This window comes from Oryzias latipes, chromosome 19 (assembly GCF_002234675.1).
Source record: "Oryzias latipes chromosome 19, ASM223467v1".
Lineage (NCBI taxonomy): Eukaryota > Metazoa > Chordata > Actinopteri > Beloniformes > Adrianichthyidae > Oryzias > Oryzias latipes.
This window is the reverse complement of record NC_019877.2, coordinates 22771648-22799402: the sequence shown is the minus strand read 5'-3', so window position 1 is coordinate 22799402 and position 27755 is coordinate 22771648. Positions and strand designations below refer to the sequence as shown.

At 45.6% G+C, this 27755-nt stretch overlaps 1 protein-coding gene across 3 annotated transcripts; it reads left to right on the top strand.

Moving 5' to 3' along the window:
• Positions 1–155: 155 nt before the first annotated feature.
• Positions 156–26935, top strand: grn (granulin precursor). 3 transcript variants are annotated; one of them, XM_011488533.2, is made up of 16 exons: positions 156–281; positions 538–612; positions 1011–1139; positions 7162–7269; positions 8125–8266; positions 9540–9643; positions 12089–12218; positions 12298–12389; positions 13438–13588; positions 14808–14905; positions 15799–16032; positions 16106–16342; positions 17114–17362; positions 17431–17664; positions 18551–18787; positions 25945–26935. In XM_011488533.2, the coding sequence occupies exons 3-16, from the start codon at positions 1011–1013 to the stop codon at positions 26089–26091; spliced, it is 2292 nt and encodes a 763-aa protein (XP_011486835.1). In that variant the 5' UTR covers positions 156–281; positions 538–612; the 3' UTR covers positions 26092–26935. The 3 variants fall into 3 exon arrangements, with proteins under 3 accessions (XP_011486835.1, XP_011486834.1, XP_011486836.1); XM_011488532.2 differs by having other exon boundaries at positions 9531–9643; XM_011488534.2 differs by lacking the exon at positions 18551–18787 and having other exon boundaries at positions 9531–9643.
• The last annotated feature ends 820 nt before the right edge of the window (positions 26936–27755 follow it).

The window sequence follows — 27755 nt, the reverse complement described above, 5'->3', positions numbered from 1 at the left end:
AATGAATATTCGAATAAAAGATTATTTTTTTGGTCAACCTCACTACAAATAGCCAACCATTTTCCCATACATTGAATTGAAAGTGCTGGGCGGGGTTTATGCCGCCCCCTGCTGTTGGCTGCTGGGTACTGCCGGTTTCAGCCGCGCGAGTGCCCTCAGTGTCACGTGCGAGTGTGTCACGTGATTATTAGCCTAACGGAAGAGCACCTTAGCAGTTCTGTCTTCTCATAGAGCAGCAGGGAGATTTGCGTGGATTGGAAGTGTTTTGACTTTGCTGGGAAGTATGTTTCTCCTTCGTTGTACAGTTTTGTTTATCCTACAAAAATTAAAAATAACAGTAAAGAAGAACAAAAATGTCTTTGAGGTTTACAGCTAGCTTGTTAAGCTAAATTGATTTAGTGATTTGGATTATTAGGCTAACTGCAGCTAGCTCGTTTTTGATAAGTGCTTTTAAACGTTTTAAATGTTTAAATTTCCTAAATGCTGCTCAGAATTTTCTCAGATAACCCCTTGTTTTTTGTTTGTTTGTTTGTTTAGGTCATCAGAAGAGGATGCATCTGTGAGCTTTCTGTTGTTTTCAGACGACCTGCACGATCTTCTATCGGCTTTGAGGTAGAATGACCTTAAAACGCATTTATCTATTATTAAAACGCATTTCATGGCGTTTAAAATGATAGATAGGAAAACAGGAATGAATATGTTGTAAATTCTGACGGTCTGCTAATTACAAAAATTAGAAGTAGAGACATCAAAGTTGAATAGTGATAGAAAATAAGAGATGTTTGAGGTCATTTTTAATGTCAGGCACAATTTTGATGCACAGCAATTTCAACGCTTATTTTTTAAAGATTTATGATGCATAGATGGGCTGATGTATTATTTAGGTTCATGTGAGTTAGTGCAGTGAGGAAACCTGATCAATAGGGATGTGCAGCTGCCCAGGGAATCCATGAGAGGAGTGTTCTGCATGATCCCGTCAAACGCGGTTCCGTTTTGTCTGCGCTCCACAGATGAGGGCCTTGTGTGTGGTTCTGGTGGGGCTCAGTGCTGCCCTGCTCTGTCCTGATGGAGCCGTGTGTGCAGACGGACACAAATGCTTCCTGAACAGCCATGGAGGATTCACATGTCCGCTCCCCCATGTGAGGAAAACAAATGCCTCTTTGCTTTCAAATGTCTAAAATGAAGATTGTTTCACGAGTAATTTTAATGTTTACTCTGCAAGCCTGTGGAGAAAGTGTCATGATATGGGCACAGCGGTGTTCTATTCCCTTAAAAAGAATAAGTCATCTGCGTCAGTGGATGAAATCGTAGTATCTGTAGATTTTCTGCCCTTGAGGTGCAATGCCTATGTGCTCTTGGTAAACATGGTTACTGGAAATCCACAGAAAGCAGATTTTTTTTCTATCCACAATCCACTTCCTGTTTTTTTTTTTCTGTCTGTGGAGTTGCTGGAAGTGAGTTTATTTGATTGTAGTAACGGCTGACTTTGACAGAGCCTTGAATCAGCAGGATGTGGAGCAATGCTTCTTTTCTTTAGAAACAAAGTGTGGCTAAAGCAGAAACCACAGAGTGTTACCTAAGAGTCTCAAGAAATCCAGGTGAGATGGGCACAAAGCTGCATGAAGCTGGGTTTAAAAGTTGGTTCATCTTCACTTAGAAAATGTCACGTTAGTTCATCAAACTGAGTTGTCTTTCAAGATGTTTTCAGAGTATTATTATTATTATTTTTTAATATTGTAGTTTCAGGTATGGATTGATGCTAATTTAATATTTTCGAAGAGAAGAAATCTCTGTGGGCCATGAATTTTGCAGATGCCTTAGTGGTCTGTAGTGAGAGCTGGAAGCAGCTGGAGGTTTACTCTGAAAGGGAGAGGAATGAAGGTTGGAGCTACCAGGAAAGAGGCCTAGAGGAAGACCAAAGAGAAGGCTTATGGATGCAGAGGAGGAGGACATGAGGTTGGTTGGTGTGAGCGAGGAGGATGCAGAGAAGGTTGGATGGAGGCAGATGATGCAGCTGAATGACAAAGCGGGGTTACGTTCTAGAAATAATCTGCCACACGTACAATCCATGAGGTAGGATTCAAGGCTTTACAGCCCCTCAGTGCACACTTTCCACTCTCTCCTCAGACAGACAGACAGACGGGAACATTTTCACACTTTTCTCTCTTGTTTAAACTCTCAAAGTTCCAACATTTGTAGAAAAATAAGTCCAGTTTTATAGAATCAAAACAAACATCTAATCGCCAGCCAAGATTTCTGTAAACTTGGAGACACGGACAGAAGAGATTGATCAGATAAGGATGCAGAACACGGTGCACTGTTTAAAAAAAACAACAAACATGTAAAACTGCACTGAAAAATCTGCAAAACAGTGAGGCCATGAAAGGTGAGCCATGATTCAGTGAGGAAACCATGTTAACAGTGCTTTTGGGTGGTAGTACCCAGGAGGAGAGAGGACGTCCTTCTCCTAAACTAGGAGGAAGGCCCTCCTTCTAGAGCAGGGGTGGGGTAAATCACGGCCCGCGGGCTGGATCCGGCCCGCCTCCATGTGTGGTCCGGCCCGCTGAACAATATCTGTAGGATGTGCGACGCCAGAGTTGACTGACGCGCCAAGCGGGCTGTAGTTTCCCTATACGACAAAGAAAATGAGTCTTTCACTCCGATCAACTTTGCATTACTTTGTTTCTTTTATTATTTACACTACTGTACGGATTGGACTACTCTTTTGCTTCATTTCCCGCACAAGCGGTCAAAAACAGTTTCTCCGTCTGGCTCATGCACACCTGTGTGTGGTCAGGTCATCGACCAATTTATAATTGACAGCAGAATATGAAAAACAGCGACACCCACAGGACATGTTTCTCAATAGGGCTCCTACAATATCTGAGACCCATGTTTTATTTTTGTTTTTTTTCTGGCCACACGATCAAGACGTGAAATTTTATTCCCCCCTCCTGCAGTCTGTGCTCCAACCTGAAACCCTCTAAAGCAGGGGTTTAACCTTTTTGGCCGAGAGAGCCATAAACGCCACATATTTTGAAATATAATTTCGAAAGAGCCATACATTAATGTAGTGTCTCTTTCCCACACTGAGGCACTGAAACTTAGCCTCTGTTAAGGTTCTTTATTCTGGTTACTGCAGACCGCAACAAACGCCGTACAATTAATTCAGCAACTCCTTAGTCTCTCCCGCTGAGACGAGAGCGCTTCTCCCTACTTTATATTCCCCTGCTCCCAGCCCTCCCATTTCCCTTATTTGGCCCATAGCTGAACCCCATTGGTCCAAATTACTGAGCGACAGAACTGAGAGCCAATCAGATCTCTGCTTGATCGATGCGTTCAATGAACTCCAGAACTTATGACGCGGCCCAACAGCCAAGTTGAACTCAGTCCGCAACAATATGTTTAAAACTAAATATACAAATGAATGTGAGCATTTGATGTAATTTCAGCATTTTTAAAGTACAATAAGTCTGTGGATTCTTTTTAATAACATTGTTATGCTGTTGCTAATAAATGATGAGTATTTCTCGTGGTAGTTTTGCTGATGGTCTAGTTTGGTTGATACGTGGTGAGATTCTGCTTCATGCAGGCGTTGAGACTTCAAACGTGATCGTAGGTCTGAATGTTCTTTAGATGTGAGACAGACATGGAACCAAACACACACTCACACGCTGCAGTGAGTGACGGGCAGCGGGTTTACGTTTTTACCATCCCATCACCTGCTGCCCCCCCCCCCCCCGGCTTTCTTCCTCACACATCCCGTCCCCGAAACTGCGCGCTCTTCCTCAGAGACGGGAGCGCGCAGTTTGAGGCACGGCAATTCACAGGTTTCCGGTTGGTACAAACTCTGTGAAATAATAGATGATAGTAAACTGATAGTTTTCTCTCCAAGCACCACTACTACTGCGCGCCTCTGGCATCGCATCGCGCCCGAGAAGGACTGGTCTAATGAAAAAAAAAGTATAATTAAGGATTTGTCTGCGACCATCAAAAGAGCCATATATGGCTCGCGAGCCATAGCTTCCCGACCCCTGCTCTAAAGTCTCTGTCAACCAGAACAGAAGCCTTCCCAGTCCATCTTTCCCGGTTTAGCTCATTATTTCTGAGCGATTATGCTGCTTTTCTTAAACAGTGCACCCTGTTCTGTGTCCTGATTGGCTGGAGACCCTGTCAATCAATCTCCTCAGTCCGTGCCGTGTCTCCTGAACAGAAACGTGGAGCTCTTTAGATCTACAGAAGTTTGTGATCGATGATCAGATCTTTGTTTTCAATCAAAGATCCTGGACCTAATTTCTGTGAAAGTTTGAGAATTTAAACAAGAGAAAAGGTGAAAATGTTCATGTATGTATGAGAAAAGTGTATTTAAGCAGTGAGGAGATTTACTGCCATTAAAAAACGTCTGTAATAATCAGACTCTGTGGATTTTACAGAACACGGTTATTTTTTGAGTGCAACTCCTGCAATAAATGAGGGAACTCTGTTCTGGTGAAAAGGTAACACAGATATATGATTAGCTGCAGCAGAAGACATAGAAATGTGCTTTTTCATTATTACTGGATGAGAAACAGACGTGAAGGACACAGATGATCAGTTTTAGTGCAAACTGTTTGACGAGTGAGGAGCTGCAGCCTCAAAGTCTTTATTAGGATTATGATGGCAGAGGATCCACTATTTATTTATAATTATTTTTATTTATCAGTATATTTTTTCTGAATTTTTGTCTTTGAAAATCATAGTGTTATTTAGTCATTGTTTTATTTCATAAATATTTGTTTATTTTATTGAAAGGATCATGAATGAATGAAACTTTATTCATGTAGCACTATTCTGTTTTAGAATATAATTTTCAATCCAAATGTTTTCATCTACATTCCATGTTATATCATTCTCACACAGCTGCTCGTGGTCCAGCCCTGTTCTAGAGGGTTGACGTCTGTCAGTCAGGACCGTTGAACGTGAAACAAACGTCTGGGTTCAGCACACAGGAGCATGCTCTCCATTGTGGCATACCACAATGAATGTTGAGCGAGAACCGTTTGTATGTCTTCTGTAGGAAAAGGCCAAGTGGATGAAGTTCAGTAAAGCTCACGTCAACTCCTCCAGTGTCAGGCTTCATTCACAGCTGAGAACAGGCTTTGCAATGAAAGAAAACAGAATACGTGGGCAAATAGAGCGACCCATGGGACCCTTAGACATTTAGAGGGCGGAGTCTTTCATTTTCCTCAAACCGTACCAGGATGCACTGTGTGGCTACGGTGAAGCCTGGAACAGACTCTGCTGCATTTGAAAGCAAGCAGGTTCCCGAAGAGACACAGACGAGCCTGTTTAGAGAATCCAGAAACGGAAGAATAGTTTTAAGAAACGCTTTTCACTTAGTTGTTGTTGACTTTTCTGCTACAGTCGAGCAACTGATCGTTCACCTGGCCTCAACGTTTAGACGTGCAAACGTCAATGTTCTCCCCTGACTTTGTTCAACTTTATGAAGGTGTAGAAGTGGAGCCGCTGTCGCTGTGTGGACCAACTCAAAACTCAGTTACACACCGCTGTGTTTTGGATGAAGGTCAGGGGCAGAGTGAGGGTCTCCCACACAAAAAACGCTGGAAGGTTTAGTGCTTTAGCTCCAAACACATCAGTGTGGATCAGGACTGTGAAGACCCCTTCATCCAGGATGGATCCACAGCAGACAGGGTTCTCAAAAAGTCATCTGGACTCCGTGTCAGAGCGGATTTCTCTGCTATAACTTTGGTTCATACCAACCGTCAAACATCTCAAAGGACTGTTGCTCCCTCTGTTTATTCCAGTTTTGTGAAGGAACTCTGAGGAACATCCTGAAGCGAGCACGTTGTTCTGAGAATGAGATGATAACGCCACCACACAAAGCGGGTGTTTGTACAACGCTGGTCACTGGGAGACCCAGTGTGTTTCCCCGGGCAACCATTCATGTGACCCCGGCCATTCTTTAGCGCCAACACTTACATCCCTTATCGGCACATAAACATTCAGTCTGGTTGGTTTTTCTTTGGTTTTCTGTGTTGTGAAGAGTGTTTTTTAACTGTTCATTCCACCGTTAATGAAGAATATTTCTGTTTTTTTTAAACCAGGTTTTCTGAGCACTTCAAAGAAACATGAAAGTGGACATTTTTGATTGTTTCACAGCATCTGAACAAGGCTCCTGTTTGGTCACCTGTGCTATTTGAAATGCTCACATGCATTCTTGCACCAAGATGATGAAGAGTGGATTAGATAACAGACTTTATGTAAGATGCCTTTCCCACTGGAGAACTGATCAGGTCAAACTGTCACTGAAACTTTCATTTTGACACGAGTGGGAATGCTTTTGTTGTGGACAGTGAACAGGCATGTTTGAGTCTTGTAAGATAAATGACCCTGCAGAAAACGTTTTGACGTCCTTCAGAAGGCGTAAAAAGAAACCTCTGAAATAGGCCTGCACAATATACCGCAAATTTATCGTTATCGCAATATCCAGCTCTGCAATATGCATATCGCAAAAGACGGCGAATATCGCAATAAATAGCAAACCCAAAATGTGTTAAAACAATCTTCTAGCAGCTTGAAGCATTTAACACATCAAATAAATCCCTTTATGCTTTGACCAATCAGATGCACTCCTTCCCATTGTTGACCAATCAGATGGAGGCCTATTATGTTAACCCCTGGTCCTGAAGAGCCTCAACCCTGCCTGTTTTCCAGCTCTCCTTAACCAGCTTGCTGTTGATTGGCCGACTCAAGTGATTTCACATCCTGATTGACTGAACACACCTGATTTTGGTTATCATTATCGAGCAGTCTAGGGAGAATTGGAAAACAGACAGGGTTGAGGCTCTTGAGGACCAGGGTTAGCCACCCTGACGTTTGTCCCCCATGTCGATGAGGGTCATTTGGAGTATAATTTTTAAACTGTTGCGATGAAATGGGAATGATGTTTTTGTTTATTTTTCTATTTGTTTATTTACCGCAAATTTATCGTTATCGCAATATTGATCACTAATATCGCATATCGTGCAGCCCTACTCTGAAAGACACAAACCCACATGGTGGTCAGTTTTTGGATGCTCCATAGCAGATGCTCTGTCGTTCAGATGATATGCAGACGTTACAGGTCTTCTTCTTCTGCTCTGCCGTCATGTGTGGCTCCAGACGAGGGTGGGGGCAGTAATCTGTCCGGATCAGGAGTCCGAGTGTCCGGACGAAACCACGTGCTGCCAGCTTCCCGATGGCTCCTGGGGCTGCTGTCCTTTCCCCAAGGTGAGGAGCGGTCGCAGACCCACGTTCTGTTGTCTGAGGGTTGAACTGCTTTGATGACATCACTGTCTTATCAAAAGCCAGGCTGCAAAGAATTCATACTCAAGGGTATCTGAAGATCTCAGGATGTTGAGACTTGTTTCTGGTTTAAAAAAAACAACTGTCTTTTAAGATTTAAATCTCAGAGAAAGTATGTGTTCTGTAAATGGAGCACAAACGACAAAATCTGGTAAAGTGTGATGAAGGAGGATGAAAACGGCAGATCTTTAAAGTGTATAAAGCAGATTTAAAGTCTACCAAAAAGAGAGCAAACATGAAAGACCATCTGCTGAGAACAGGATGAGCTGTCATGACCACTGGCTGGAAAGTTGTCCAACAGCGATCCGGGAATGTCTGGATATTCTCAGAGAACAAAGTCTGACCTCCAACCTCCTGTTTTCAAAGCTTCTGGCTTCAGAGAAAAACGTTCCTTTAACGTGTGAGCGTCACGGTACGACGGCGGTTTATAAAATCCTCCACCGTCCTCACCTTTAAGAAGCCAAGGAATGCATTTTGTCAGCAGAAACCCAAGTTTGGGTCAGAACCACGAGTTCATTTGAATGTCTTTAATGCCCGAAGAGGACGGACGAATGCAATTTTTCATTGCATGACGAAGCAAAAAGTCCACTGTCACTTAGGCACAGACTGTAATCATGATTAGTAAGTGGCAGCCATATTAAATGATCTCATTTCTCTTCACACGAGGAAGCTCTCCTCCTCCTCCTCCTCCTCCTCCTCGGCTGTCTTTCCAGGAGGAGCAGAACTGCTCTTGGCCTGAGCGATGGTCCTGGTTGTCACAAGTGATTTGCTTCTCTGCAGGCGGTGTGCTGTGAGGACCAGCGCCACTGTTGTCCTGAAGGAACGACTTGTGACTTGGTGCACTCCAAGTGTGCGTCTCCGTCTCTGCAGGCTTTCCCCATGCTGCAGAAGGTGCCTGCTCAAAGGGTGGGGACTCTACCAGGTGGGGGGCCTTCAAACAAGCTAAGCATCTGTACAGCTGTTTCCATGTCAGGCATTCAATTCACAGCTCAACGTCTGTCCAGAAATGACAGACAAGTGTGGGAGGAGTCAAACGCCTTTACCCTGACCCCGCCACATAGGGTGATGTCTGTGTAAACCTCTTTACAAAGTACGGACGACCCGGGTGATGTTTAGAGATCAGGTTTATCTATTGTGAAAAGTTCTACTAGAGCAGTGTTTTTCAACCGGTGTGCCGTGGGAGATGGTCCTCATTAACTGATCTAAAAACATTTCCCATCTCCAGGATATCAGCTCTGTGTTCATCCAAACAGGCCCTGATAAAACACTGAGAAGTTAGGAATGTGAAAGATCATAAAATACTTTTTTCTTTGTGTTTATTTGATTCTATTAAAGACATTTTGATAAGAATCACGGTACCGAGATTTAGCTGCAGTATTAACTGTTTTCGGAATAGTCCTGCCCCTTTAACTGTCTCCACCAATCATTCTTGGAGGCTCGATCACATGTCATCAGTCTGAACAATCAGAAGTGGTTAAAGTCTTCACTTCTTTGTTCTGATTTTGCTCATAAAGTCTCACAGTTCTAATAAAAATACCAGCTAAAGCTAGTTTCCCCTTCTTCTTTTTTTTTTTTTTTGGATGCTGGTGTGCCGCGGTATTTTTGTCAAGGTTAAAGTGTGCCGTGGCTCTATAAAGGTTGGAAAACACTGAAGCATCGGTAATCATTCCTCCATGTCTGGATTCATGACATCATTCAGAGACTCTCACGGTACGGAGAGCTTCTCTCCTCCTGCGGGAGCTGCGTCTGAATGACGGACGCTTTCAGCGTTACTTCCGTCTCTCTCTGACACAGTTGGATGACTTGCTGTCCCGCATTAGTCCAGAGGAAAAAAAACACATCGTTCATATTGGAGGATCTTTTTAAAGCGGAGTCCCTTATTGGTTGACGCAACAAAGTTCAAATTTTTGCTGCACCGATGCGCCACATCCGACGCTGAAATTGTGCCTCAAGATCTCTAATCGCGTCTGCTCATTGACTTAACATTGAAACTGGACGCCTGTGCGAATCCCGTTGGGTGTGAACGCAGCTTAACAGTTCAAATCCCAAAATGTGTGATGAAGACGACATCTATACTCACGGAAGCACGTGACGCAGACGCCCCACTTGAATGAATCCTGATTGATGGACATGTGGTCTTCAGTTTGTTTCATCGTCTCTGATCGGTTTCTTTCTGTGTTCTTGAGTATTTGCAGCCGCTGCCTCAGTGGTGTGTCCTGGTGGCAAAAGCAGCTGCCCCAACTCATTTACCTGCTGCCTGCTGACCAGTGGAGACTTCGGCTGCTGCCCCTACCCACAGGTACGCACACAGGTGTCAGTGTTGGTTATTCTACATGGGACAAAAGGTTTTCCGCTGCTCTTCAGGCCGGATTTAAACCACACTATACCCTGTCTCCAAATCCCTCTCTCCCAACAGCATGTTTTTCTTTCATATTTCTGTTCACTTCAACACATTTGCCCGGATATTGACTCTAACTGAAACGATGGAGGAACACTCCGCTCCTCACTGAGGTGACTGACAGTGATGCTGGAGGACAAATGTAAAGACAAATTAGGATTAAAATTGCATTTTGGATTATTCCTTTATTCAAACTGTGGCATATCAGGAGCAGACGAAAACCTCCTGTTGGAAAGCTTGTAGTTATGATAAAACTACAGTCAGCGGGACCACAAGCGTCCGGCTCCACTCCATTCTGATCATCCACTGTCAGACCAACAGATCCACGAACGTCTCTGTTTTCCGGGTCTGAGCTGGAATCTGGATCTTTTGTTGCACCGCTAATGTTAGGCTGGGGTTGTGAGGGGCTGTAAGCTAAACGATGGGAAATGAGCAATGGCTTACTCTGCACCGACGATCCCGCCCACACCTCATCTAATGAAACTGTCCTAGAAAACAACGCAGGTTTTTGTCTAAAAACTGCATCATCATAATGAAAAAACCCACTGGGAACGCTTTGAAAGCAGATCAATAGATGATGGAGTGGGTCCTTAAAGCAAGTGTGAAATGTTTCAGTGAGACAAACGCACACGTTTGTGGTTTTACTGAATCCTTCCTAAAACAAAGGAATGCTGGGATGTCACTGGAGGCTTACTTCTGTGCCAACAGTCCCGCACAGAACCTAGAGAAGGATTTCTGATGGGCTCCTGCTTTCTGCGCTGCAGAAAATGGGTCTAAAAAATAGATGCAACGATTTTACAACAGATCCAAAACAGTTGGAGTGGGACTTTAATGGACCTGAAACATTTCAGATACATTTTTTTAATTAAAGTTTTTTAAACTCCTGTAGCTGAGCAGGTAAATTCAGCTTATGGGAAAAATCAACGTTAAATCCTTTTTCTCCTAGTCTTTCATAACAGAATGTGTCGAGCATTGAATCAGAGAAGGTTGAAGTTGCTCCCGCGACACGGTCCTGGATGAGCGGAAGAAGAAAAAATGCTACAGTTAAAAACCCTTTAACACCATTTCCATCAGAGATTCTACAGCGTTGTCTTCTGAGTACAGCTGAGCATCAGAGATGTTTCACCACAAGCTTATTTTCCCAACATTATTCAGCAGTTATTGGACAGACCACACCATCAAAATGATGGACGACAAAACAGATCTTTCCTCTGCACTGCCCCTCTGTGGGAAGAACGAGGATGAACACAAAGTGCAGTTGCACAGACAGTAATCGAGCGCATGTGCTGGTTTTCCTTCTTCACATGATTGGAAACGTCGAGCCGAACCCTCCTAGACTTTTCTTGTTTGAAGGGATTTCTGTCTACAGGAAGGATAGTCGCAGCTTTTGTTACTTTTCGGCAAAGTTCCTTTCTCTCCATTCAAAACATATTTTGTATTCATAAATATTTGATAGTTTTTATTCAGATTTACTCCATGGTCCTGGTGAATTCTTGATTCTGATTGACTGATGGGCGTTCATAATGCACGCCTAAAAAAGTAGATCCGGTCACCTAGCTTAAGTGTTTTGTATCCCTGCGCTGCTTCTTTAAAACAAACTTTAGCTTCATCATCTGGACAAAAACAAGCGGTAAGAGGTGAACTTTCTCTCTGAACTGATGCTTTATTTAACCCATCGTGACCATCAGCATGTATATCACTTTATATCGCCGGACCTTGACTGCAGCGGTGGTTACCGTGACAATGCGCCGCACCACGTAACAAATAGTCCACTTTTTGTGAAAAAAGTGACCCAAACCAGAAAAATAACAAGAATGAAGGACTAAAAAATGGTTGAATATTTCTGTGACCACGGTATAAGCGGGTTAATGGCCTTAGAAGTGTTCATTATCAGAAATGAACACACTTGGCTTCCTAATTTCTGATAATGCACACTTGGAAGGCCATCAACCCTTGAGTTTCATGCAGAGGCATGTCTTCTTCTAGATTTTTCTCTGTCAGTCGGGAAACAGAGATTAGACGGCATCTGTCAGTGTGAGCTGGATAATCCTGGTAGAAACACACCTTTCTAGGGTGTATCGGATTAGCCTCACCAGGGGGGACTGAGCTGAAGAAGCAGACTGAACCCTGTGAGCTACACTTGTGAAGGGTGACTCATGTAACGTGGGGGGAGGATCTTCGTGCGATGCTGTGGGTCCACACAGACGATGCTCCAGGGGTTTTCTAAAAGCATCAACAGAAGTTTGTTGATGAGCAGAGGAAGCTGCTCTCTGGCTCTGCTTTGTTTCCTCATGAACATGCTCCTCTCTCTCTCTCTCTCCTCCTGACATGGGGGACCCCATGCAGGCCACATGCTGCAGCGATCATCTGCACTGTTGCCCTGGCAACACCACATGTGACCTGGAGCGTGGAGTCTGCAAGTCTGGGGAGGCGCGCGTGGAGCCAATAAGAGCGGTCTCCGCTTCACCTGAAGACGGTAAGCGGCGGTTCCTGCTGAAGAAAAGATCCTTCACCAGACTGCATCTCCTGATCCCTCTGCTCCGTCTCCCCGTCAGTTTTGTGTCCGGACCAAAGGTCTATGTGTCCAGACGGGACCACCTGCTGTCAGCTGAACAACGGCACCTTTGGCTGCTGTCCTCTGCCCAACGTGAGTTACCTACACCCCTGCTCCCACATCTCAAAGTGCTCCTCAGGACAAGGGAGACCCTCTGATGCCTGCCTTTTGCCAGCTCAGTGGCCTTGTGGTAGAGCGTCCACCCTGTGGCTGGAGGGTCGTGAGTTCAAAAACAGGCAGAGTCATACCAAAGACTCTAAAAATGGGACACTCAGCATTATGGGGGGTTGAATTACCAAATGGTTCCCGAGCACGGCGGTGTCTGCAGCTCCCTCTCCCCCAGGGGAGGGGTCAAATGCGAAGAACAAATGTCACACACCTGGGTGTGTGAGAGATAATAGGACTTTTTGACACTTATGCTGTCGTTTTCCCACTTTGATCTGTTGTAAAAGTGTTCCTGGTGGTCCTTTAATGGGTTGAATGCTGTAAATCCTTCAACCATTGTTTTCCTGTTTCTCTTTCTTTATTCTAGGATCTTCCTCCATTTTTTGCCGCTTAACTCTTCCTACAATTATTCAGCTATTTCAACTATTCAAATGTTCAGCTCTTTCAGCTTTTTCCAGCTGTGACTTTTGGTCCTTCAGATCCTTGAACCTTTCCAGATTTTCCAGGATTTCCAGGGTTTTTGCCTCCATCGAAATACATGGAGAATCCTTGGTGCAGAGGCTCGCTGGTTCAATTCCCAGCTCTGGCATTTTTCCCAAAAATATATTTTTTGTTATTGTGCTGTTTTCACTTTATTTATGGTCAACTTTGATAATTTCTTTAATTATTTATTTATTTTGTTGTTTTTTTGTGCCAATTTTTACCCTTTAAGGTTTATTTTCTTTCAGCAATACAGCATCAACCCTGTATTTTCTTCTGGAAATGCAGTTCCTTTTTGGTCTTATCATAAAAAATCCATCCCAATTTAAATAAAGAAAAACTCAGAAACACAGTTTTCATCTTAAATTCTTTTATTTATGTCCTCCATCATCAGAGAAATGCTACAAGAAAATGCTCTAATAACCCGACTTTGTCTGAAAGACTGTCTTCATGAATCTAAAACTGCTTTGGAGACTATTTCTCTGCCTGTTTCCAGGCTGTGTGTTGTTCGGATCACATGCACTGCTGCCCTGAAGGCACCACGTGTGACCTGGCCCACAGTACCTGTGTCTCAGCTGCAGGGGGCACTGCTGAGGCTGTGATGGTGCCAGTTTCAGGGACGCCACCTAAAACACACCCAGTCAGAGGTCAGTGAGTCCGGATGTAGACCTTGTAGAAGTTTTCAGTCCAAATTCGATTTTAATCTTTTTCTCTCTCTCTGCTTTTACTTTCTTTGAGAAAAATTCCAAATGATGGAATATATTTAACAAAAACGATTCTATTTTAACATCTACTTTGGAAATTGTCTCTAACACAAAGTTCAACTGAAACCAAGCGGTAAAAATGTTTGCAGAACAAAGCAGCAGATGTTTGATGAGCCACCGCTAGCTTGAGCATCTCATGCAAAGAAACACTAGAACGCGCTCGGAAGAGCATTTTTGGGAGCAGCAGCACGGAACGGCTCGTTAGCTTAACATTTAGCATCATCGCATCAGTGTGGAACCACACCGCCGTCTCCAAATCAACACTATTATTCAAAGTTCTGTTTCTGCTGGGAGTAAAGCAGCTTCATCCTCCAGATCTGTCTGGATCCCCATCAAATCCTCTCACGTTCTGCCGCTTCAACAGCTTACACTGTAGCTACACGGAGCAAATTAGCTGAAGTTATAGGGGTGGGGGGCGCTTCTCATGGGGGGGCACATGGGCTTGTATTTTTTCTTCTTAGCCTCGCGGAAGAAGAAACTCCTCTTTGCTCGCTGCTGTTATCACAGCTTTGCAACAGACTGACTTTACCCTGAATAACGGAAGAGAGCAGAGAAAATAAAACCCCAATCTTCCCAAAAATAAATCGTCTAAAACAACAAATTCGAATGAATCGATGAATCGCCCAGCCCTATGTAGAAGTAACCTGGATTTCATCAGTGTGGATCCAGAATCTAGTCTGATGATCAGAAGTTGTTGTAGTTTTGTCTGTACTTGTGCGGCTGGATGGCAGTAAAACGTATAAAAAACCCTCAATATCTTTGTCAAAAAGACTTGAACAATCCCAGATGTAGGAGGGGAAAGTTCATAGCAACAGAGGAAAGCAGGAGAACCTGGAGAGATGAATGCAAGGGAAAGAAAAGCCACCAACATACCTCAGGATTAAAGCTGGTTAAACATTTTTAAGACCAACTTACCCCTAAATTAATGAATGTTGTTTAGGATTTAAACATTCTTCACTGGGATGATTTAACTTAAAAAAAAACTGGAAACATGCAGATTATCTTCCTGGTCTGTAGACAAATATCAAAGGTGTTGGAATGTAATCAGTGGAGTCTAAAGTCACGTTTGCAGACGTGCTAACATGTGATGTTTGTCCTGCAGGTCTGGCCGTTCCCTGCAACGCCTCTGTGGCCTGTGCTGACGGCAGCACCTGCTGCAGAGCTTCCAGGGGACAATGGGGCTGCTGTCCTTTACCGGAGGTACGGAGACGCCGACACCGCCTCCTCTGCTTCGCACTGAGCAGTAAAAACCCCCACCTACTTCCTTTGATGGTGACGCTAAGATGCTGCACAGCAGCTAAAATGGAGCTCAAACTCCTACAAGTTCTGAACTTTAAAAAAGCCTTCACATTGCCTCTGCTGGCTGTCTTTTCATTGGCTTACTGTTGAAAGGTAAGACCCACCTGCTCAGTGCAGAAACACCAATAGGCAGAGGGAAGTGTGAAAACAGAGCTATGAATCTTATTTGTTTTTTAACTTGTCCTGTCCAACAGCTGGGCAGACAGATGAGAGCTGAAGGCCTCTTTTGTTAGACATATTTTACTTTAACAAAAGGGGTTATGAATCTTCTGACAAACCAGGGGTATGCCTGAATAAACCCCTTTTGCTATGAATCTTTCTGCAGATTCTGGTGAGAAGTTCTGCCAAACATCACTCTAAACACATTTGGGTTTACTTTTGCTCAAAAAGTCAGTGAAGAACCATCTCAGAATGAAGTGCACGTCTCTCCATAGTATATCCTCTGATTTACTGCAACTGATTTGTATTATTTATGAGCCTGTCCTATTGTAGAACTAACTTAAAACAGATGAACGTGGCAGCCTGGAGAACAAGCCTGAGCGGCTCACCGTTCACCATCATGTGGTCGCTGAGACACCCCAGCAGGCGGCTGTGCTGCCCCCGCGTGGATCATTGGGGTCTACAGTTTTCTAGCATCAGGTTCAGGTTGAGATCCTTCTAGCACGTCAGCATTAGGAAGGACGGCGGCTTGTCCTTTCAGGGTTAGACATTTTCAGCCGTGAACGCCGTTCTCCTGTGGAAGGTGCCTGTTTTTGGCTGTTTGCTGTCAGATGTGTGTTGCTGCTTCCACACAGGCTGTGTGTTGTGAGGACCATCTGCACTGCTGTCCTCATGGAACCGTCTGCAACCTGGTTGCCTCCACCTGTGACGATCCGTCAGGCTCCGCCCTGACGCCTCTGCTCTCCAACACGCCCGGCTTCCCTTACCGAAGCGAGAACGGCAGGTGTGACGAGTCTGCGTCCTGTCCCGGGGAGGCCACCTGCTGCCGGACCCGGGCTGGAGGCTGGGCCTGCTGTCCTCTGCCACAGGTACTCCAGCCTGCGGACGCTTCTGAAAGAGGCGTTCACGAGCTCACCCGTGTGGGATGTGTTCACCTTCCAGGCCGTGTGCTGCGACGATCACATCCACTGCTGTCCAAATGCCACCATTTGCAACCTGGAGGCGGAAACCTGTGACGACCCTTCAGGCCTCTCCCCCCCGCTCCCCTGGCTGACCAAACGTCCCCGTCTGACGGCAGGGATGGAGGAGGAAAAATGCGGCAAAGACGCCGTGTGCCCAGGACGGACGACGTGCTGCAAGAACAGCTCTGGACAGTGGGCCTGCTGTCCTCTACCTCAGGTCAGAGATGTACAGTAGTTCAGTGGAGGGGAAGGTAAAGAAGACGCTGTCCTCAGTACCAACCTGTTTGCTGAAGCTAGGGGGTCTGGAGGCTCCACAGCCCCAGGCCGCTCCTCCATACCCACATTGTGACTCTTTGGCTTTAAAGAAAAATGCCAACCATTTCAATAAATGATGGCTTTGTAGCTTTGGCTCAGTTGTTTTAGTAAATTAGGTCATGACGGTATATTTTTAAGATGTCAGATAACTGAGACCAATTATGGTTAGAGTGGTTTATAGCTGGATCAAGCGTAAAGCACATAAAGAAATATTGGATTCTGCACCAATGTCGTCATGTTTCAACCAAAGATCCACCAAAAGTCATAATGATGGAAAACATCATGTTTCTTGCATATTAAAGAGCCTTAATGATGCTTTTCTTAAGCCTTTCAGAGTAAACTATATCCACATTTATGATAATATCTGAGCTTTGGCACACTAAAGAACTATTTCTTTTATGAAATATGAGCTATTTTCATAGCCCTTTTTCTCACCTGGAAGTGAGTCGACTCGATCTCTGAGGCCCCGCCTTTTTGTCCTTGTGGGTGCCGCCCATTTCATTACATCATCCTAGAGTCAATTAATATTTTATAAGTATATTAAAATAATTTTATTTAAAGAGTGTAGTGGTTCTTTTTCTGTCTAACCTGACACGGTCAGACAGGATCTCAGGTCATCAATTGCACCTCCCTGAAAACCATTTCCTGTTCCATGTGAATCCTGTTCCTCCAGGCTGTGTGCTGCTCAGATCTGGACCACTGCTGTCCCAAAGGCTACAAGTGCAACGCATTTGACCGAACTTGTGAAAGACCCGGCGGTCCAAGTCTGCCGTGGCGGCAGAAGCTCCCGGCTCTGCAGCAGCGGTCCGGTCAAACTGGGCCTGTTGAAAACAAGTGCGACGCTCAGACCAGCTGCCCCAAAGACACAACCTGCTGCTTCATGGAGCAGACGCTCAAATGGGGGTGCTGCCCGCTGCCACAGGTCAGTGCTCAGGTCAGATCAGTCCCGGATGTTCAGGATAGGCTCTGAAGAAATGGTTTGTCTCCCAGGCCGTGTGCTGTGGAGATGGAAACCACTGTTGTCCCCGCGGACACTCCTGCCAACCCCACCGCTCCTCCTGCTCAAGAGGTTCCCATGTGGTCCCCTGGTTCACCAAAGTCGGCGCTTTGACTGAGCCGAGCGGCGTGACCGACGTCAAATGTGACAACAAGAGCAGCTGTGCTTCAGGGACCACCTGCTGCCCGCTGCAGACGGGAGGCTGGGGCTGCTGCCCACTGGTCAAGGTCTGAACACCAACCATGCATCCACCAAGAGCTCCTCTGAAACCAGAGCCTCGTTTCCACTCTGCGGTCCGGTCCGGTCCGGTCCGGTATGTTGAGGTTTTCCACTATAAAATAAACTCATTAAGCCGGACTGAACCGCACCATTTTAGGGCCCGTGTTGCTTGTAGGTCCATAGAATAATGGAATGGACCGGTTAGGGCGGAGCTACTGTTGAAACCCATTGATTTTATAGGTCATTATGTCTAAAGAAAGTATTTCCTCTTCGCCCACAATCCTCCTAACGACATAGAATGCTTTGTATCTACGAAGAACCAAAACGAGCTGTTTGTTGTCAGCTTCACCCCACATGTGCCACGACGGTCCATTCTGAACCGGACCGGACTAGACCGGACCGCTCAGTGGAAACGAGGCTCAGCACTCGCTGAATCGAAGCTCCAAGAGCGAAGCAATGAAGCCCGTTTTAATCAAAGGAACGCAGCAGGTTTGCATTGAGAGCTAGATTCCAGAAACGCAAGCACTCTGCTTTGGATGTGAAGGCAGAGAAAAGGGCAAAATATCTGCAAAAACACAGCGTTTGCAGATGATTGATAAATGTTGCAGTCGGTGTTCAGGTAAGGAGGGGACTCAGGTGTTGAGGTAGAACAGTCCAGACCTGAAACAGGAGATTCTGTCCTCGGTCCAGAAAGGAACAGGATTCAGCTGCTCAGGCGTCTAGATGCTGCTCGCATGTTTTGCTGATCAAACACTGAATTCAAGAAAGGTTTCCTTCTTTTTAAGGGTTTATTAGCAAACACATGAAACAGACACGCCGTTAAATGACTAACTAAAAGGTGTGAACAGACAAAAAGATGGTGTCCTTAAAGAAGTTTGTCCTGTTGGGCGTTAGGCGGTTTGCTGTGCCGACCACGAGCACTGCTGTCCTCAGAGCTACACCTGCAACATGCAGACAGGAACCTGCGAGAAGAAGGCCGGCCAAGGCCTCCCTCTGAGCCGGGTGGTGCCGGCCCAGCCCCAGGACACCCAGGATGTACCATGTGACGGGACGGGGGAGTTTAAGTGCCCCAAGCAAAATACCTGCTGTCGGATCTCAGCCACGGCGTGGGGCTGCTGCCCCTCACCTGGGGTAGGTTCAGTAGACGAGGGGCTTTCCAGACGTTTGGAAATGCAAACCTCAAATGCAATGTTGATCTAAAGACTTAATTTTTGCCTCTCATGTACTTGAATCTCGGTTTGTATATGTTGGTATTTTTTATAAATCGCTAAAACAAGAGGAGGTGGAAGAAACCCAGCTGGTCAGTAACTGGATTCAGTTTCATCAAACCTCTACACGCTCCATCACATGATCAAATCCCGCTCATTACTTATTGATCTGCGTTAGATTCCACTGATTAATGCATGAAGTTGGTCTTTTTGTTTAACAGGATTCCTGATGGCTTTAGGGAGCTTCCACTAGCTGCGTTTTCAAATTCCAGAATTGTCCAAAAAAACACAATTTTACAAATACATTGTTTCCATTTAATCAAATTAATGTGAGTAAACACAAACCGACGAACGCGATAAATCATTCAAAAACATGCGACGGATGTGACCAATACTTTGATTGACAGCCGATACATTCACATTCTGCCACGGCGCTAGCGCTCATCATCATCTATCAAAGGAGACGCTTCTTCAGGCCGTGGAGCGGCGAGCTCCTTGCACGTGGGAGGGGCTACGGATGAAGCCATTTGGGGAAATGGTGGTTGTTGGTTCTACAGAGGAGCTGTAGAGCCAACAGTTCCACAGACAATGGAAAGACGGCTAGTAACGCCGTCCAAAACACGAATATGGTCTGTTATTTCTGCATGTGGAAGCGAGACGTGCTGCAGGCTAGCAGAGCGGGTCTCTGCTGAGAAGATCTGGATGAGATCTTTAGGATGTGAGGAGGATCTGTAGACCAGTGTTTTTCAACCTTTTTTGAGCCACGGCACAATTTAACCTTGACAAAAATCCCGCGGCACACCACCATCCAAAAAAAAAAAAAAAAAAGCAGGAATTCATGGTCTGTATTGATCGACAGCCCCCCCCCGCAATCTCACGTGGAAAAAAAAAAAAGCAGGAAGATGTGGCTGTTTTTTTCTAAGAGACGAAATAAAAGTTAAATTAGAAAAATTTAGAAACTGTTTGTTTGTTGTGGTTTCAAGACGTTTCAAAAGGACAACTCATTGTGCGCTGGGACACTGTCCCTTTAAACCAGGGGTCGGGAACCTATGGCTCGCGAGCCATATATGGCTCTTTTGATGGTTGCATGTGGCTCCCAGACAAATCTTTAATTATACTTTTTTTTATCATTAGTCCAGTTCTTCTCGGACGCGATGCCATGCCAGAGGCGCGCAGTAGTAGCGGTGCTTGGAGAGAAATTTCTGCGCCAGCACTTTCAGTTTACTATTATCTATTATTTCACAGAGTTTGTACCAGCCTGAAACCTGTGAATTGCCGTACCTAAAACTGCGCGCTCCCGTCTCTGAGAAAGAGCGCGCAGTTGCGGAGACGGGATGTGGGAGTAAGAAAGCAGAGGGTGGGGGTTATGGGGACAGGCAGTAAGGTGAATCGCGCAGGGATTGTAAAAACGTAAAACCCGCTGGCCGTCACTCACTGCAGCGTGTGAGTGTGTGTTTGGCTCTGCGTCTGCATGTGATCAGTCTGTCTCACATCTACAGAATATTCATACTAACCAACGATCACGTTTAAAGTTTCAACGCCTGAACAAATTTGGCTTTGGAAAATCATTTATTAACTGGATTAAAATACTATATGCCTCTCCTAATGCTCGTATCAGAACAAATGATCAAACATCTCCAAGCTTTAATTTACAAAGAGGAACCAGACAAGGCTGTCCACTATCTCCGTCTTTATTTGCACTATTTATTGAACCTCTAGCTGCTGCTATTAGGCAAAGTCGAGACATTGAAGGCATTCAAACCAAAAATTTAGAACACAAAATAAGTCTTTATGCAGATGATGTTTTACTATTTACTCCTAATTCACAATCTTCCATCTGCCAAATCATCTCCCTAATTAATAGATTTTCCTCAGTTTCAGAATACTCCATAAACTGGTCTAAAAGCACAATTTTACCAATTAATTGCAATTATCTAAATCCGTCATCTATTAAAATACAAACAGGCAACATAAAGTACTTAGGTATAAATATCTCCTCTAGGCTTTCTGATCTACTCAAGCTAAACCACACCCAACTACTTAAAACAACCGAGGCTGATCTCACTAGATGGAAAACTCTACCCATTTCTCTAATCGGGAGAGTTGCAGCCATAAAAATGATGATTCTCCCAAAAATTAACTACCTATTTTCAATGATTCCTTCCAAACCTCCAACTACTTGGTTCAAATCATTAGACTCATTCATTTCCCAATACCTCTGGGAAGGTAAACCCCCACGGATTAGTTTAAAAACTATTAAAAAACCTAAAGATAGAGGAGGACTAGGCCTTCCAGACTTCCAGGACTACTACTCCGCGAACAGATTGTGTTATGTACAAAAATGGCTGAATCCTGGTGTGCTAGATGAATCCTGGCTAGACATAGAACAAAATCTCTGTGATAACCTAGATATTTCTAATTTACCTTTCTTCAGTTCTAAAATTAAACAACACAAATGCTTCAGAAGTTTAAACATCAGCTCATCCTTAACAGCCTGGTGGGATTTTCTTAAAAAAAACAACCTCACATTATTTCCATGTAAACTTACCCCCATTTGGAATAACCCTGACATTTTGATTAACAAAAACATGATTCATTTTGCTTCATGGAAGAACAAAGGAATCGAGCAGTTCCAGCATATAATTCAGAATAGAAAATTTATGTCCCTCTCAACGTTATCCTCAACCTATGGAATTAATATAAACAAATTTCTAGAATATCAGCAGCTTAAATCAGCTATAAGCACTAAATACTGCCTGACCCAAATAGACCTAGACCCTCCCCTTACAGTAACACATTTCATGGACCTTAAAAATCCCAAACTCACCTCCAAAATTTATAAGATGTTATCAGACATAGATGAAACCATTTACTTACCCATGACAAAATGGGAGTCTGAGCTATCATTGAATTCTAGTGATCAATTTTGGCTACAGATCTGTTTGAATGCCTTTAATATGACCAAAAGCCCTAATCTGCAACTTATTCAATACAAGATTCTCCACAGAACTCACTACACCGGACAGAGGTTATTTAAAATGGGTCTCAATCAGTCTGCTACATGCACACAGTGCATAGGTAACAACATAGACGACTATTTGCATGCCCTGTGGGTCTGTCCACCTGTCCAATCATTCTGGCGTAAGGTTTGTGAGGATTTATCAATCTGGTTTAATCATAAGATTCCTGCTTGCCCCAAATTCTGCTTATTAGGTGACCTGAATAACATCAACATGGAATCTAACAAGGCTTATATGGTTCTCACCGCTGTATGTATAGCAAAGAAAACTATCCTCCTAAACTGGAAATCTAAAAATAATCTTAGCATCAACCACTACAGAAACCTCATGTCAGAGCATATTAGTTCAGAGATAATGTCCTCCACAAAAAACCTGTCGGCTTCAGACTCTCCCTGGCTCCAGCTGGTTAGTCACATCACCTAGTGGGGGTGGGATGGTGATAGGTTGAGCCGGGTCCTGGCTGGTTGGGTGGGCCGGGGTGGGTTTGGGGGGGTGGGCTCTGCCGGGCCTGTCGTTCTCCCGGTTCGGGGCTCTGGTTGCCTGGGTGGGGTGGTGGTGGGGGCGCACACTCTGCCGGCAACTTGGCAGGGGTTCCTGGGCGGGTGCCTGCTGGGCGCAGGGTAGGCAGTGCGGCTGACCGGGAACGGCGGCCGGGTGCCGTGCTGGGTGGCTGGTCGCCGTGGCGGGGGCTGGGGGGGGGCTTGGGGCTCTGGGGCCTGGGGTCGTCTGCCCGTGGCCGGTGTTTCGCCCGTGGCCGGTAGTTGGCGCGTGGCCTGGCCCCCCGGGGGTCGGCGCCGCAGTCACAGCAGGGGTTAATGGGTTCACTTGGGTGGGTTTATTTCATTATTATTATTATTATTATTATTATATTAATTATTTTATTATTATTATTATTATTATTAGTATTATTATTATTATTATTATTATTATTATTATTATTACTTATTTATTTTTTTGGGGGGGGGGCCTGGGGGGGCAGTGTGCTAGTCCTTAGGGGGGCCAGGGTATGAATGGTGGGGCTGGACCCCCTGCCCCCCCCGTTCTGGCACCGGGACCCTTCCTTGCTGGCTGTCTCTCGGCGCCGCGAGGCTCTGGCCTCCGACTGCGGCTGGCTTGGCGTTTCTGGCTGCCCGGCCGCTCTGGGAGGGGGGGCGCCTACCGCGGCCGGCTGGGGGGCCGGTCGCTCGGGGGAGCCTTCTCCCCCGGTTGTGCCCATCCGCCCGCTCCTCCCCGCTCTCACCCAAACAAATATTGCACACAGGCACATAGGGCCCCGGGATCTGGATGGGAGGGGTATGCTGGCGGGGCTCACTGGGGATGCCCCTCTCTGGGTTCTCGTTGGCACCCGCCCTCCTCCCCGCTTTTTACTTGCATATTAGACACTCTGATTCATCTAGGGCCTTGTGGAGAGGGTCTGGTGGAGGGGGGCACGGTGAAACATCCGTGCTCACCTTTCGCTGGCCCCCCCACAATTTTAACTTCCTCTGTAGACACACACACTGCATGCTAGCAGCACACACACAGCAAATACACACCACTCACAGAGGGACTCCGGAGTGGGGGGCTTTGCGGCTTGGCAGCGGTGGATCCCCCCACACTGGTGACCTCCTATTTTACCTGCAGCACACACACAGCACTCCCACACCTCCATACATGGGTGGGGTCGGGGGGGGGGCGGCCGGTCTTCACCCGCCTGGTCCTCTCAGGGCGGCCGGGCTTAAGGGTGTCCTGTCGGCTGCGGGAGGGGTCGGGCATGCGGCGCTGGGGGTCGGCCGGCTGGGGGGGGGTTGCTGCTTGGCGGCGGGGGTAGGGAGGGTAACCAGATGATTGTGAGTATGTGTGTGTGAGTGCATGGGTAGGACCGACCTGGGGGCTGGCTCGCTGGGACCCTCTGGGGCTTTCCCTCCCCATCACAGAGAGGGGAGGGCACTGAGAGGGTTGGGGAGGGGGGGTCAGATATTATGGCGGGGGGGGGTGGTAGTGCGTAGGGTTTTAGGGGGGTGGCTGTGGCTGTGGGTGCGTGGCGATCCCTGGGTTGCTAAGGTCGCGGGCCTGGGCTGGCTTGCGGGGACGGGGCGCCGGTCGGGTGGTGGCCGGCTCTTGGGTTCCGGGGGCCCTGGCTTCGTCCCTGGCCTTTGTCTCGGTGTCCGGCGCCCGGTGGCCCCCATGGCTGCCGCCTGGTACGGCTAAGCGCTCCTGTCTTGTGGCCTGGGGGCCGGACACTGGGTTCGCTTGTGCCTCTGGGCATTGGGGGGGGCCCTGTAGGGGGGCCCTCTCTGTGCCTGGCTGGTGGGGTGGGCGGTCCCCTCCTCCTCCCCTCCCGGGCTGCCTGGGTCCGGATGCTGGGGGGGCTTCTGGCCTGGGGGGCTCTCCTCCCCTCTCCTGGTCTGGCTGGTCTGGCTGGGTAGGATCTGGCTCCCTTTATGAACACACGGTTCACGTCGGCAGCATGCATGTATCTCCACCCCCACGTGCACGTGCACACTCCACACTGCTCCCTGTCTGCTTCATCCCTCCTCCTTACCTACAGTGTATTGATGGACAGTTTTTTTTTCTCGCTCATCTTAGTGTCAGATTTTCACCTTTGATGTAACATTCGTCTTTCCAGCAGATCTGGTATAATTGTTACAGCTTAAATTAATAACTTAGTCAAATCAGTGCTTGTATCCCCCACCTTTTCACCTTTCTTCCTTTTACTCTCTTCCACCCTCCCCTCACATTCTTCCCCTCTCCCTCCCCACACACACTAAATGTAACAAATAAATAAAAAATAATACGACAAAAAAAAAAAAAAAAAAAAAAAAAAAAAAAAAAAAAGTTTCAACGCCTGCATGAAGCAGAAACTCACCACAGATCAACCGGACTAAACCATCAGCAAAACTACTACGAGAAATACTCATCATTTATTAGCAACAGCATAACGATGCTTTTAAAAAGAATCCACAAACTTATTGTACTCTAAAAGTGTTGAAATTACATCAAATGCACACATTCACTTGAATGTTTAGTTTTAAACATATTGTCGCAGACTGAGTTGGATGACTGTCGGTCCGCGTTAAAAGTTCTGGAGTTCATTGAACGCATCATGCAGCGATCTGATTGGCCCTCAGTTCTGTCGCTCAGCCTGTTGTTAGGTAGTTTGGACCAATGGGGTTCAGCTATGGGCCAAATAAGGGAAATGGGAGGGCTGGAGCAGGAGCAGGGGAATATAAAGTTGGGAGAAGCGCTCTCGTCTCAGCGGGAGAGATTCAGGAGTTGCTGAATTAATTATACGGCGTTTGTTGCGGTCTACAATAACCAGAATAAAGAACCTTAAAAGAAGTTTGGGCCCGTGCCTCAGTGTGGGAAAGTACATTATTGTATGGCTCTTTCGAAATTACTTTTAAAAATATGTGGCGTTTATGGCTCTCTCGGCCAAAAAGGTTCCCGACCCCTGCTTTAAACCAATGCATCATGGGAGATGTAGTGTGAAAACTGCCGAAAAAGGGCAGAAAGACTCGCGTCTCTGAGCTTCATGGTTTTGTTCACTTGTTCCACGGTCTGACACCGGACTCTGTGGAAAGCTACACCGCTAAAGACGAGCTTTAGCTGGTATTTTTGTTAGAACTGAGCGACTTTATCAGCAGAATTAAGAACAAGGAAGTGAAGACTTTAAGCACTTCTGATTGGTCAGACTGATGACATGTGATTAAGCCTTCAAGAATGATCGGTGGAGACAGTTAAAGGGGCGGGACTTTTCCTGACAGTTATAGCTGCAGCTAAATCGCGTACTGTCATTCTTATTAAAATGTCTTTAATAGAATTAAATAAACACAAACAAAAAGTAATTTTAAGATCTTTTATATTCCTAACTACTCAGTGTTTTATCAGGGCCTGTTTGGATGAACAAAGAGCTGATTTCCTGGAGATGGTAATTGCTTTTAGATCAGTGAATGAGGGCAATTTCCCACGGCACACTAGTGTGCCGTGGCACACTGGTTGAAAAACACTGCTGTAGATGAACGACAAAACCTTTGGTTCTACCCGTATCTCAGTGTTTTCCCTGGGTTTGTTCTTGCAGGCTGTGTGCTGCATGGACTCCAAACACTGCTGCCCAGCTGGATACTCGTGTGACCTGAAGGCGGGAGGCTGCACTCTGGGGCCCCGGCTCAGCTGGGACTCCTTGATTGGGGGCAGGAGGACAGACTTTGTCCCTCAGGGACTCTAACCGTCACTTTTCCATCCTCCTGTACTTGTGAAGGGACGTCCTCCCTGAAGTCTGTCCTCAGAGAGGCAGTCATGATGGCAGACACTGAACGTTTTTAGTTTCATTTGAACTCTCCTCAGGAGCCCACGCGTGTTCTTAGCATGATTTTATAGCTACTTTTCGTCCTAGAGATGTTTGTGTGGTTTAGGGGCCGTCCCGGTCTGATTGACAGGTTGGAGGTCCACATCTGGAACCCTCCTCCATCATTTCTGTGAGGTCAGAGGCCAACATGAATGTACTCTGATGCCTGATGGGAGCCACACTCCCCCTGTGTGGCTTCAGGCCGCCATTGCTCCTCTGAACAGACTCTAAAGACATTTGGACTTCCCCTTGTTTCATGTAGACAATGAATACATTTCAGAAAGTGCGGAAGCATTTGAAGAGCTTCTCGTCTCATTTCTAATCTGCGTCTCTGGGATCTGTTTGTGTTTTTGGAGGATTTTTTATTTTATTTTATGTTTTAGAAAGAGGACAGCTGTGTAGTCCACTTCTCTTTTCTTCCCCTTTTAACGTCTTTTTGCTGAACGCAGAGGAAGACCGACCGAATCCAGACAACGTGTGCCTTCTTCAGGTTGACGGGTTCTTTGCATCCAAAGTGTTGCTTTTTTCTTATGTTACATTCTCCGTTTCTTAAGGTAATAAAAACAAATGAGGTCATTTAGCAGACCCCTTGACAACAGCATTTTTGTCTGTTTTGTCCTAAGTTGTCAGATGATTGGTGAAAACAGAGAAAAGCTTTTATAGTCTGTGACTTTTTGTCCCCTTGATGTTTGAAAAAGGCTTAAATAAAACCTTTGAAAAAGTTCTTTGGTCTGTTCTTAACAGCAGCTGACCTCCACACCACCTCCTCTCCTCCCTCCTGGATCCTCACATCACATCACAAATCCATTCTTGGATTACAAATGAGTTTTTTTCCCCCCTTAAAAATCAAACTGGAAATAGAAAATGTTCCCTGTAAAAAAACCAAACATTTAAGTATAGAGTTTTCATGAAATCTTTGAATAAAACAAATGGATGTAATGTAAAACCAAAGAACTAAAACTACAGCAGAGACGGAGGGGGGAGGATGAGGGACACGTGACATTTTAGTCTGTTTTCTTCACTGCAAAGGTTTCGACTTCTGTTCTTCCGCCGTAAACGGAGAAGTGCTGCTTCCAGAAATTCATTTTTTTTATTTTTATTTTATTTTATTTTTTTTTTTTTTTTAACTTGTCCTGTCCAACAGCTGGGCAGTCAGATGAGAGCTGAGGGCCTCTTGGGTTGGACATATTTTACTTTAACAAGAGGGGTTATTAATCTTCAGACAAACCAAAGGTATGTCTGAATAAACCCCTTTTGTAATTGAGGCCAAACTTTATTAATTTCAAACATGTCTGAAAATCTTTGGTGTTGGACCGGACGGAAAAGGAAAGAGGGGAAGAAGAGAGAGGGACGTTAGAGAGAGGGGCGGTAGGGGGTGATAATAGGAGGGGAAGGGGGATAAGACCATGAAGCAGCATAAAGCAACAAGTTTACTGGTTGTTAATCATTATGGTAAGGTTCAAATGTAAAAAAACAACAAAAAAAAGGGCGGAGCCTGTCCACACACACACTCAAATGTTATAAACACACCTGTTAGTTGCAAA